Below are 11,324 nucleotides of genomic sequence, written 5' to 3'. Positions count from 1 at the left end.
GTTGGGCACTGGGTAACTCTGCCGTTGGACACTGGGTAACTGCCGCTGGACACTGGGTAACTGCCGCTGGGCACTGGGTAACTGCCCCTGGGCACTGGGTAACTCTGCCGCTGGACACTGGGTAACTGCCGCTGGACACTGGGTAACTGCCGCTGGACACTGGGTAACTGCCGCTGGACACTGGGTAACTGCCGCTGGGCACTGGGTAACTGCCGCTGGGCACTGGGTAACTGCCGCTGGGCACTGGGTAACTCTGCCGCTGGACACTGGGTAACTCTGCCGCTGGACACTGGGTAACTCTGCCGCTGGACACTGGGTAACTCTGCCGCTGGACACTGGGTAACTGCCGCTGGACACTGGGTAACTGCCGCTGGGCACTGGGTAACTGCCGCTGGGCACTGGGTAACTGCCGCTGGACACTGGGTAACTGCCGCTGGACACTGGGTAACTGGGCACTGGGTAACTGCCGCTGGACACTGGGTAACTGGGCACTGGGTAACTCTGCCGCTGGACACTGGGTGACTGCCGCTGGACACTGGGTAACTGGGCACTGGGTAACTGCCGCTGGACACTGGGTAACTGGGCACTGGGTATCTGCCGCTGGACACTGGGTGACTGCCGCTGGACACTGGGTAACTGCCGCTGGGCACTGGGTAACTGCCGCTGGGCACTGGGTAACTGCCGCTGGGCACTGGGTAACTGCCGCTGGACACTGGGTAACTCTGCCGCTGGACACTGGGTAACTGCCGCTGGACACTGGGTAACTGCCGCTGGGCACTGGGTAACTGCCGCTGGACACTGGGTAACTCTGCCGCTGGACACTGGGTAACTGCCGCTGGGCACTGGGTAACTGCCGCTGGACACTGGGTAACTCTGCCGTTGGGCACTGGGTAACTGCCGTTGGACACTGGGTAACTGCCGCTGGACACTGGGTAACTGCCGCTGGGCACTGGGTAACTGCCACTGGGCACTGGGTAACTCTGCCGCTGGACACTGGGTAACTGCCGCTGGACACTGGGTAACTGCCGCTGGACACTGGGTAACTGCCGCTGGACACTGGGTAACTGCCGCTCGACACTGGGTAACTGCCGCTGGGCACTGGGTAACTGCCGCTGGGCACTGGGTAACTGCCGCTGGGCACTGGGTAACTGCCGCTGGGCACTGGGTAACTGCCGCTGGGCACTGGGTAACTCTGCCGCTGGGCACTGGGTAACTGCCGCTGGGCACAGGGTAACTGCCGCTGGACACTGGTTAACTGCCGCTGGGCACTGGGTAACTGCCGCTGGACACTGGGTAACTGCCGCTGGACACTGGGTAACTGCCGCTGGGCACTGGGTAACTGCCGCTGGGCACTGGGTAACTGGGCACTGGGTAACTCTGCCGCTGGACACTGGGTAACTGCCGCTGGACACTGGGCACTGGGTAACTGCCGCTGGACACTGGGTAACTGGGCACTGGGTAACTGCCGCTGGACACTGGGTGACTCTGCCGCTGGACACTGGGTAACTGCCGCTGGGCACTGGGTAACTGCCGCTGGGCACTGGGTAACTGCCGCTGGACACTGGGTAACTCTGCCGCTGGACACTGGGTAACTGCCGCTGGGCACTGGGTAACTGCCGCTGGGCACTGGGTAACTGCCGCTGGACACTGGGTAACTCTGCCGCTGGACACTGGGTAACTGCCGCTGGACACTGGGTAACTGCCGCTGGGCACTGGGTAACTGCCGCTGGACACTGGGTAACTCTGCCGCTGGACACTGGGTAACTGCCGCTGGGCACTGGGTAACTGCCGCTGGACACTGGGTAACTCTGCCGTTGGGCACTGGGTAACTCTGCCGTTGGACACTGGGTAACTGCCGCTGGACACTGGGTAACTCTGCCGCTGGGCACTGGGTAACTGCCCCTGGGCACTGGGTAACTCTGCCGCTGGACACTGGGTAACTGCCGCTGGACACTGGGTAACTGCCGCTGGACACTGGGTAACTGCCGCTGGACACTGGGTAACTGCCGCTGGGCACTGGGTAACTGCCGCTGGGCACTGGGTAACTGCCGCTGGGCACTGGGTAACTCTGCCGCTGGACACTGGGTAACTCTGCCGCTGGACACTGGGTAACTCTGCCGCTGGACACTGGGTAACTCTGCCGCTGGACACTGGGTAACTGCCGCTGGACACTGGGTAACTGCCGCTGGGCACTGGGTAACTGCCGCTGGGCACTGGGTAACTGCCGCTGGACACTGGGTAACTGCCGCTGGACACTGGGTAACTGGGCACTGGGTAACTGCCGCTGGACACTGGGTAACTGGGCACTGGGTAACTCTGCCGCTGGACACTGGGTGACTGCCGCTGGACACTGGGTAACTGGGCACTGGGTAACTGCCGCTGGACACTGGGTAACTGGGCACTGGGTATCTGCCGCTGGACACTGGGTGACTGCCGCTGGACACTGGGTAACTGCCGCTGGGCACTGGGTAACTGCCGCTGGGCACTGGGTAACTGCCGCTGGGCACTGGGTAACTGCCGCTGGACACTGGGTAACTCTGCCGCTGGACACTGGGTAACTGCCGCTGGGCACTGGGTAACTGCCGCTGGGCACTGGGTAACTGCCGCTGGACACTGGGTAACTCTGCCGCTGGACACTGGGTAACTGCCGCTGGGCACTGGGTAACTGCCGCTGGACACTGGGTAACTCTGCCGTTGGGCACTGGGTAACTGCCGTTGGACACTGGGTAACTGCCGCTGGACACTGGGTAACTGCCGCTGGGCACTGGGTAACTGCCACTGGGCACTGGGTAACTCTGCCGCTGGACACTGGGTAACTGCCGCTGGACACTGGGTAACTGCCGCTGGACACTGGGTAACTGCCGCTGGACACTGGGTAACTGCCGCTCGACACTGGGTAACTGCCGCTGGGCACTGGGTAACTGCCGCTGGGCACTGGGTAACTGCCGCTGGGCACTGGGTAACTGCCGCTGGGCACTGGGTAACTGCCGCTGGGCACTGGGTAACTCTGCCGCTGGGCACTGGGTAACTGCCGCTGGGCACAGGGTAACTGCCGCTGGACACTGGTTAACTGCCGCTGGGCACTGGGTAACTGCCGCTGGACACTGGGTAACTGCCGCTGGACACTGGGTAACTGCCGCTGGGCACTGGGTAACTCTGCCGCTGGACACTGGGTAACTGCCGCTGGACACTGGGTAACTGCCGCTGGACACTGGGTAACTGCCGCTGGACACTGGGTAACTGCCGCTGGACACTGGGTGACTGCCGCTGGACACTGGGTAACTGCCGCTGGACACTGGTTAACTGCCGCTGGGCACTGGGTAACTGCCGCTGGACACTGGGTAACTCTGCCGTTGGGCACTGGGTAACTGCCGTTGGACACTGGGTAACTGCCGCTGGACACTGGGTAACTGCCGCTGGGCACTGGGTAACTGCCGCTGGGCACTGGGTAACTCTGCCGCTGGACACTGGGTAACTGCCGCTGGACACTGGGTAACTGCCGCTGGACACTGGGTAACTGCCGCTGGGCACTGGGTAACTGCCGCTGGGCACTGGGTAACTGCCGCTGGGCACTGGGTAACTGCCGCTGGGCACTGGGTAACTGCCGCTGGGCACTGGGTAACTGCCGCTGGGCACTGGGTAACTGCCGCTGGGCACTGGGTAACTGCCGCTGGGCACTGGGTAACTGCCGCTGGGCACTGGGTAACTGCCGCTGGGCACTGGGTAACTGCCGCTGGGCACTGGGTAACTGCCGCTGGGCACTGGGTAACTCTGCCGCTGGACACTGGGTAACTGCCGCTGGGCACAGGGTAACTGCCGCTGGACACTGGTTAACTGCCGCTGGGCACTGGGTAACTGCCGCTGGACACTGGGTAACTGCCGCTGGACACTGGGTAACTGCCGCTGGGCACTGGGTAACTCTGCCGCTGGACACTGGGTAACTGCCGCTGGACACTGGGTAACTGCCGCTGGACACTGGGTAACCGCCGCTGGACACTGGGTAACCGCCGCTGGACACTGGGTAACCGCCGCTGGACACTGGGTAACCGCCGCTGGACACTGGGTAACCGCCGCTGGACACTGGGTAACCGCCGCTGGGCACTGGGTAACCGCCGCTGGGCACTGGGTAACCGCCGCTGGGCACTGGGTAACCGCCGCTGGGCACTGGGTAACCGCCGCTGGGCACTGGGTAACTCTGCCGCTGGACACTGTGTAACTGCCGCTGGGCACTGGGTAACTGCCGCTGGGCACTGGGTAACTGCCGTTGGACACTGGGTAACTGCCGCTGGACACTGGGTAACTGCCGCTGGGCACTGGGTAACTGCCGCTGGGCACTGGGTAACTCTGCCGCTGGACACTGGGTAACTGCCGCTGGACACTGGGTAACTCTGCCGCTGGACACTGGGTAACTGCCGCTGGACACTGGGTAACTGCCGCTGGGCACTGGGTAACTCTGCCGCTGGACACTGGGTAACTGCCGCTGGGCACTGGGTAACTGCCGCTGGGCACTGGGTAACTGCCGCTGGGCACTGGGTAACTGCCGCTGGACACTGGGTAACTCTGCCACTGGACACTGGGTAACTGCCGCTGGGCACTGGGTAACTGCCGCTGGACACTGGGTAACTGCCGCTGGGCACTGGGTAACTCTGCCGCTGGGCACTGGGTAACTCTGCCGTTGGACACTGGGTAACTGCCGCTGGACACTGGGTAACTGCCGCTGGGCACTGGGTAACTCTGCCGCTGGACACTGGGTAACTCTGCCGCTGGACACTGGGTAACTGCCGCTGGACAGTGGGTAACTGCCGCTGGACACTGGGTAACTCTGCCGCTGGACTGAGTAGCGATGTCAGGGCCCGGCCCCTCCCCCCCAGTGAAGTAGCACTGCGGGAGTAACGGTGCTGAGAGACGTGGGAGGGAGAGAGCAAGGAAACGCCTATCACACCAACCTGTCCACCCCAACATGCCCCATCTACACTAGTCCCACACCGCCCAACATGCCTCATCTACACTAGTCCCACACCGCCCAACATGCCCCATCTACACTAGTCCCACCTGCCCACACCGCCCAACATGCCCCATCTACACTAGTCCCACCTGCCCACACCGCCCAACATGCCCCATCTACACTAGTCCCACACCGCCCAACATGCCCCATCTACACTAGTCCCACCTGCCCACACTGCCCAACATGCCCTATCTACACTAGTCCCACCTGCCCACACCGCCCAACGTGCCCCATCTACACTAGTCCCACCTGCCCACACCGACCAACATGCCCCATCTACACTAGTCCCACCTGCCCACACCGCCCAACATGCCCTATCTACACTAGTCCCACCTGCCCACACCGACCAACATGCCCCATCTACACTTGTCCCACACCGCCCAACATGCCCCATCTACACTAGTCCCACCTGCCCACACTGCCCAACATGCCCCATCTACACTAGTCCCACCTGCCCACACCGCCCAACATGCCCCATCTACACTAGTCCCACCTGCCCACACTGCCCAACATGCCCCATCTACACTAGTCCCACCTGCCCACACCGCCCAACATGCCCCATCTACACTAGTCCCACCTGCCCACACTGCCCAACATGCCCCATCTACACTAGTCCCACCTGCCCACATCTGGCCCATATCCCTATAAACTCGTCCTATCCCTGTACCTGTCCAACTGTCTTTCAAACATTATGATGGTCCCAGCCTCAGCTACCTCCTCTGGCGGTTCGTTCCATACACCCACCACCCTCTGTGTAAAATGTTACCCCTCAGCCTCATATTAAACCTTCCCCCCCTCACCTTAAACCTATGTCTCCCTCTCCCCACTTAATGGAGTCAGAGAGGAGGGTGAGCACTGATCCAAACTACACTTTAATCTCCGAAGAGTCTCGACCCGAAACGTCACCCATTCCTGCTCCCGAGATGCTGCCTGACCGACTGAGTTACTCCAGCACTCTGTGAAACGTCACCTATCCATGTTCTCCACAGATGCTGCCTGACCCGCTGAGTTACTCCAACACTCTGTGTCTACCTTCACTTTAATCTCACCTGAAACACATACAACAAACATCCTTTTTTCTTTAAAAAAAAGTTTATTCAATAATGGAAAAAATAGTACTGAAAATAAATTATCGGGGTGGATGTGCAACATGTATGTCCCAGTAGTTGCACCCCGAGATACAGGACTACAGCACCCAGCTGTGAAGCAAGGCAGGGGTCCCAGAGCTCCACCCTAGGTGCCAGCTGCAGACTGACCACACACGTCACCTCCTCCACAGATGCTGCCTGCCCTGCTGAGTTACTCCAGCACGTTGTGGCTGGTAGAGCATCTATGGTTCCTGGTCTGTACGGGACGGCAGCAACTGAATCAATGAACAGTCGACCGTGTTGAGGGAGTCCTGATCTCTGGGGACCAGTGTGAGTCGAGGGGCCATGATTATCATTGGCACTGCAGCCCCACCTGTTGTTTGTCCGGTCCATGGCTGTCCTCATCACCCATCTCCCACGGTCCCTTCGGGCAGAACAATCTTCTCCAAACGGGACCCTTGGTTCCTCTCCAACTCATCAAACGCCGATCACATTTCCAAATGAAGTTGTTGTTGTGAATCCGTCCGTCATGTAACCAGGGCAGCGTCCTGTGTGTGAAACACCAACCTCAGCCGTGACCGTTCACAGGTCGTTATGGCCTCAGCAGGTCACGGCATCATTGCTGTGGGTCGGTCAGCTTCACATCTGCCAGGCCACCCCAGATGTGTTTGTGTGCTGATCGTGTGATGACCCTCTGCAAGTGGACGGTCTCAGACACAGCAACAAGTCGTGCGTTAAAGAGGCCAGTGCCTGTCCGTGTGAGGAGCTCACTGCCCTGTCTGTAATGATTCCACACACCACTCCCATTCCTGGCTGCAAGACCACGTTGGTTGCCCGCCCCAGTGCCCACATTCCCAGCCAGTGGAGACCCCTGCCCAGCCAGAGGAGACCCCTGCCCAGCCCCCCCCTCCTCTCCACCCCCTCTACACTGCTGAGACCCCACTCCCTGCCCCCTGACGGCCGGCAGCCGCGTTGTGTCCGTGTGGTCAATCTCTACGTCCATCCAGCCCGACGGTCACCGCTCCGTCCGGCCGTCCGCAGCCTGCCCCTCACGCACACGCATGTACACAGTCACGCACGCATGTAGTCACGCACACATGTAGTCACACGCACATGTAGTCACGCACACATGTAGTCACACACACATGTAGTCACGCACACATGTAGTCACGCACACATGTACAGTCACGCACACATGTAGTCATGCACACACATGTACAGTCACGCACAAATGTAGTCATGCACACATGTACACCGTGACGCACACACATGTAGTCACGCACATACACATGTAATCACGCACATATGTAGTCAAGCACACATGTACACTGACGCACACACGTAGTCACACACATGTACAGTCACGCACACACATGTACAGTCAAGCGCACACATGTACAGTCACGTACACCCCACACACGCCAGGAACACAGACATGTGCACATGCTAAGGTACCGCACACAGATCACACACGCATTCCTCAGACAATACACATGTGCGCGTAACTGCGGGCTGCAAACATGTACACACAAACGTGTCCGGCACTCGTCCACACAAATGCTGCCCGCACACGTGGCACACGCATGTTGACAGGCGTGTACGGGGCGGCGCTCAGCTGCACTTGCAGGACTTGACCACCATGTTGGAGAGTTGCTCCACGCGGGGCGTGCGGCCCAGGTAGTAGAGGATGGTGAGCGGCTCCAGCTCCTGTGCAGCACAGCACGGACTGGCCGATGCCTCGGGGTTCAGCGTGTTGTACAGCCCCAGCACCTGTGGACACGCACACACGTGTCAGAGAGGGAGACACACGCATGACACCTCACATACACCCCACTCTGCCGTGTGTTGTGCGGCGTGTCGGTGCCATGTGACGGTGCACGGACTCACCATGTGGTATTGCATGCACGTGTTGCTGCGGGGACTCAGTGTGCTGCGTGTCAGTGCGTGTAGACTCATCGTGTGTTACTGTGTCGGTGGCATGTCGACGTGTAGACTTAATGTGCTGCGTGTCGGTTTTGTTGCGTGTGCGTGACGCACCTTGCCATGATGTGTGTGCGTGCGTGTCTCACCGTGCCGTGTGTGAGTGCGTGTGTGTGGCGTGTCTCACCATGCCGTGCTGCGTGTGCGTGACTCACCGTGCCGTGTGCGTGGTGTGTGTGACTCACCGTGCCGTGTGCGTGACTCACTGTGCTGTGCTGCGTGTGCGGGTAAGGGCAGGGGCCAGCACAGTAGTTGGCGTAGTAGCCCTTGGGTTCGTGGATCCACTTCCACCCCAGGTCCTGGCGGGAAGTCGATGTAGAGCGGCCGCACGCAGCAGTTATCCTCATTGTGCCTGTGGGACAGTAGCAGAGTGACCCTCACTGCCCACGCCACACCGCCCACGCCACACCGCCCACGCCACAGACCGCCCACGCCACACCGCCCACGCCACACACCGCCCACGCCACACACTGCCCACGCCACACCGCCCACGCCACACACTGCCCACGCCACGCCGCACACGCCACACCACCCACGCCACACTGTGCCCACAGAGAACAAGGACAGAGTGACCAGTGACTGCCCACACCCTGGGAGCAACCCCACCCTGCCCACCACACCCCCCCGAGGCCGGCTGACCGGGTCCACGCGGTCAGTGGGGATGGGCACCGGCGCGAGTCCGTGCCGCGACAAACGGGGATCAGCGGCGCTCAGTTACAGCCGGGGGGGGGGGGGGGAGGATGGGCGGGAGGATGGGCGGGGGGGACGGAAGGAGTGGGGGGGCGAGGCGGGGAGGAGGCGGGGGGAGGGAGAGGGAGGGGGTGCGGATGGGGACAGGCGGGGGGAGGGGGGCGGGGTTTGTGGGGGAGGGGAGGGGCGGGGTTTGCAGGGGAGGGGAGGGGGCGGGGTTTGCGGGGGAGGGGGGTAGGGGCGAGGGGGGGTAGGGGCGAGGGGGGTAGGGGCGAGGGGGGTAGGGGCGAGGGGGGTAGGGGGCGAGGGGGGTAGGGGCGAGGGGGGTAGGGGCGAGGGGGGGTAGGGGCGAGGGGAGTAGGGGCGAGGGGAGTAGGGGCGAGGGGGGTAGGGGCGAGGGGGGTAGGGGCGAGGGGGGTAGGGGCGAGGGGGGGTAGGGGCGAGGGGGGTAGGGGCGAGGGGGGTAGGGGCGAGGGGGGTAGGGGCGAGGGGGTAGGGGCGAGGGGGTAGGGGCGAGGGGGGGTAGGGGCGAGGGGGGTAGGGGCGAGGGGGGTTAGGGGCGAGGGGGGTAGGGGCGAGGGGGGTAGGGGCGAGGGGGGTGGGGCGGGGGGGGGAGGGGCGGGGGGGGGGAGGGGGCGGGGGGGGGAGGGGGGCGGGGCAGGGGGCAGGGTGGGGTGTACCTGAAGCAGTACGCGGTGTCCAGTGCACGTTGGCCGGCGGCGCGGTCTCGGGGTGTCCAGCCGGTTGGGGGGGCAGCACCATGAGGATGAGGTGGGGGCCGCTCGGCCCGGGCAGCAGCTTCTGTTCTTTACGTTTCTGCAGCCGCCCCAGGTCCCCGCGCTCGACAAACTCATGGTCATCGATCCCTGCGCACAGACCCGCAATCAATAACCCCCGACCCACTGACCCCCACTCACCCCCGACCCCCACAAATCCCCCCCGACCCCCACGCTCACCCCCGACGGCCCCATTCTCACCCCCGACACACTGATCCCTGACCCCATGAACTCCGACCCACACTCACCCCTGATCCCATGACCCCTAACCGACACTTACCCCCTCACCTCACCGACCCGTCACCAGCACCCCTTCCGCACGGCTGCTGTCCCCCCTCACCTCACACCCCCCCCTCACCTCACACCCCCCCTCACCTCACACCCCCCCCTCACCTCACACCCCCCCCTCACCTCACCCCCCCCCCCCAACCTCACACCCCCCCCCCCCAACCTCACCCCCCCCCCCCCAACCTCACCCCCCCCCCCCCCTCACCTCATCACCTCCAGGCTTGATTTGAGCTTGCTGCACAACATGGCGGTCAGTCTCTGCACCCTGACCCCCCCCTCCACTGTGTGACCCCAAAATCACCACCACCCACACATGGGTAATGAGGCCCCCAGGAAACCGGGGGGAGGGGGGCCGCTACCTTTGAACTTGACGTCGAGGATCTCTGCGTCGGTGGAGATGATGCCGTTGGCGTGGAACGTGTGACACGGGCAGTGGACGCTGATCTCCAGACCCAGGTTGGTATCTGCACAGAACAGCACATTACAACACGCACCGACACGCAACGTGGGCAACACGGCACGGACACGCAACGCGGTCAACACGGCACGGAACAGCACATTACAACACGGCACGGACAAGCAACGTGGGCAACACGGCACGGAACAGCACGTTACAACACGGCACGGACACGCAACGTGGGCAACAAGGCACGGACACGCAACGTGGACAACACGGCACGGACACGCAACGTGGGCAACACGACACGGACACGCACCGTGGGCAACACGGCACGGACACGCAACATGGGCAACACGGCACGGACACGCAACATGGGCAACACCGGCACAAACACGCAACATGGGCAACACGGCACGGACACGCAACGTGGGCAACACGGCATGTACACAACGCACACCACACGGACACACGCAAGTATGATGTTGTGGGAATCACTGAGACATGGCTACAAGAGGACCAGGGCTGGGAACTGAATATTCAGGGGTACGCAACATATAGAAAAGACAGACAGGTGGGCAGAGGGGGTGGGGTCGCTCTGTTGGTGAGGAATGATATTCATTCCCTTGCAAGGGGTGACATAGAATCAGGAGATGTAGAATCAGTATGGATAGAAATGAGAAATTGTAAGGGTAAAAAGACCCTAATGGGAGTTATCTTCAGGCCCCCAAACAGTAGCCTCGACGTAGGGTGCAAGTTGAATCAAGAGCTAAAATTGGCATGTCACAAATGTAATGCTACGGTGGTAATGGGAGATTTCAACATGCAGGTAGACTGGGAAAATCAGGTTGGTAATAGACCCCAGGAAAGAGAGTTTGTGGAGTGTCTCCGAGATGGATTCTTAGAACAGCTTGTACTGGAGCCTACCAGGGAGAAGGCAATTCTGGATTTAGTGTTATGTAATGAACCTGATCTGATAAGGGGACTCGAGGTAAATGAGCCATTAGGAGGCAGTGACCACAATATGATAAGTTTTACTCTACAAATGGAGAGGGAGAAGGGAAAATCGGAGGTGTCAGTATTACAGTATAGCAAAGGGG

The 11,324-nt window shown here is 61.6% G+C and overlaps 1 protein-coding gene and 1 pseudogene across 2 annotated transcripts in view; one reads left to right on the top strand and one right to left on the bottom strand.

The window, feature by feature from the left end:
• Window positions 1-7,036: 7,036 nt before the first annotated feature.
• Window positions 7,037-10,573, bottom strand: LOC144597548 (transforming growth factor beta-3 proprotein-like). The gene is given in 8 exon segments (XM_078407026.1): window positions 7,037-7,863; window positions 8,280-8,378; window positions 8,380-8,425; window positions 9,444-9,475; window positions 9,477-9,515; window positions 9,517-9,629; window positions 10,187-10,291; window positions 10,480-10,573. Coding segments are annotated over 8 exon segments (687 nt in total). The 3' UTR covers window positions 7,037-7,704.
• The window catches only part of LOC144597546 (uncharacterized), an 18,802-nt pseudogene continuing 18,049 nt past the window's right edge, over window positions 10,572-11,324 (top strand). The window contains exon 1 of the transcript XR_013547758.1: window positions 10,572-10,701. The product of XR_013547758.1 is annotated as an uncharacterized LOC144597546 (transcript). The remainder of the gene's footprint in view (window positions 10,702-11,324) is intronic.

The sequence above is a fragment of the Rhinoraja longicauda genome, chromosome 10 (genome assembly GCF_053455715.1).
Source record: "Rhinoraja longicauda isolate Sanriku21f chromosome 10, sRhiLon1.1, whole genome shotgun sequence".
Lineage (NCBI taxonomy): Eukaryota > Metazoa > Chordata > Chondrichthyes > Rajiformes > Arhynchobatidae > Rhinoraja > Rhinoraja longicauda.
The sequence above is the reverse complement of the archived record's forward strand: the minus strand, read 5'-3'. Positions and strand labels throughout refer to the sequence as shown.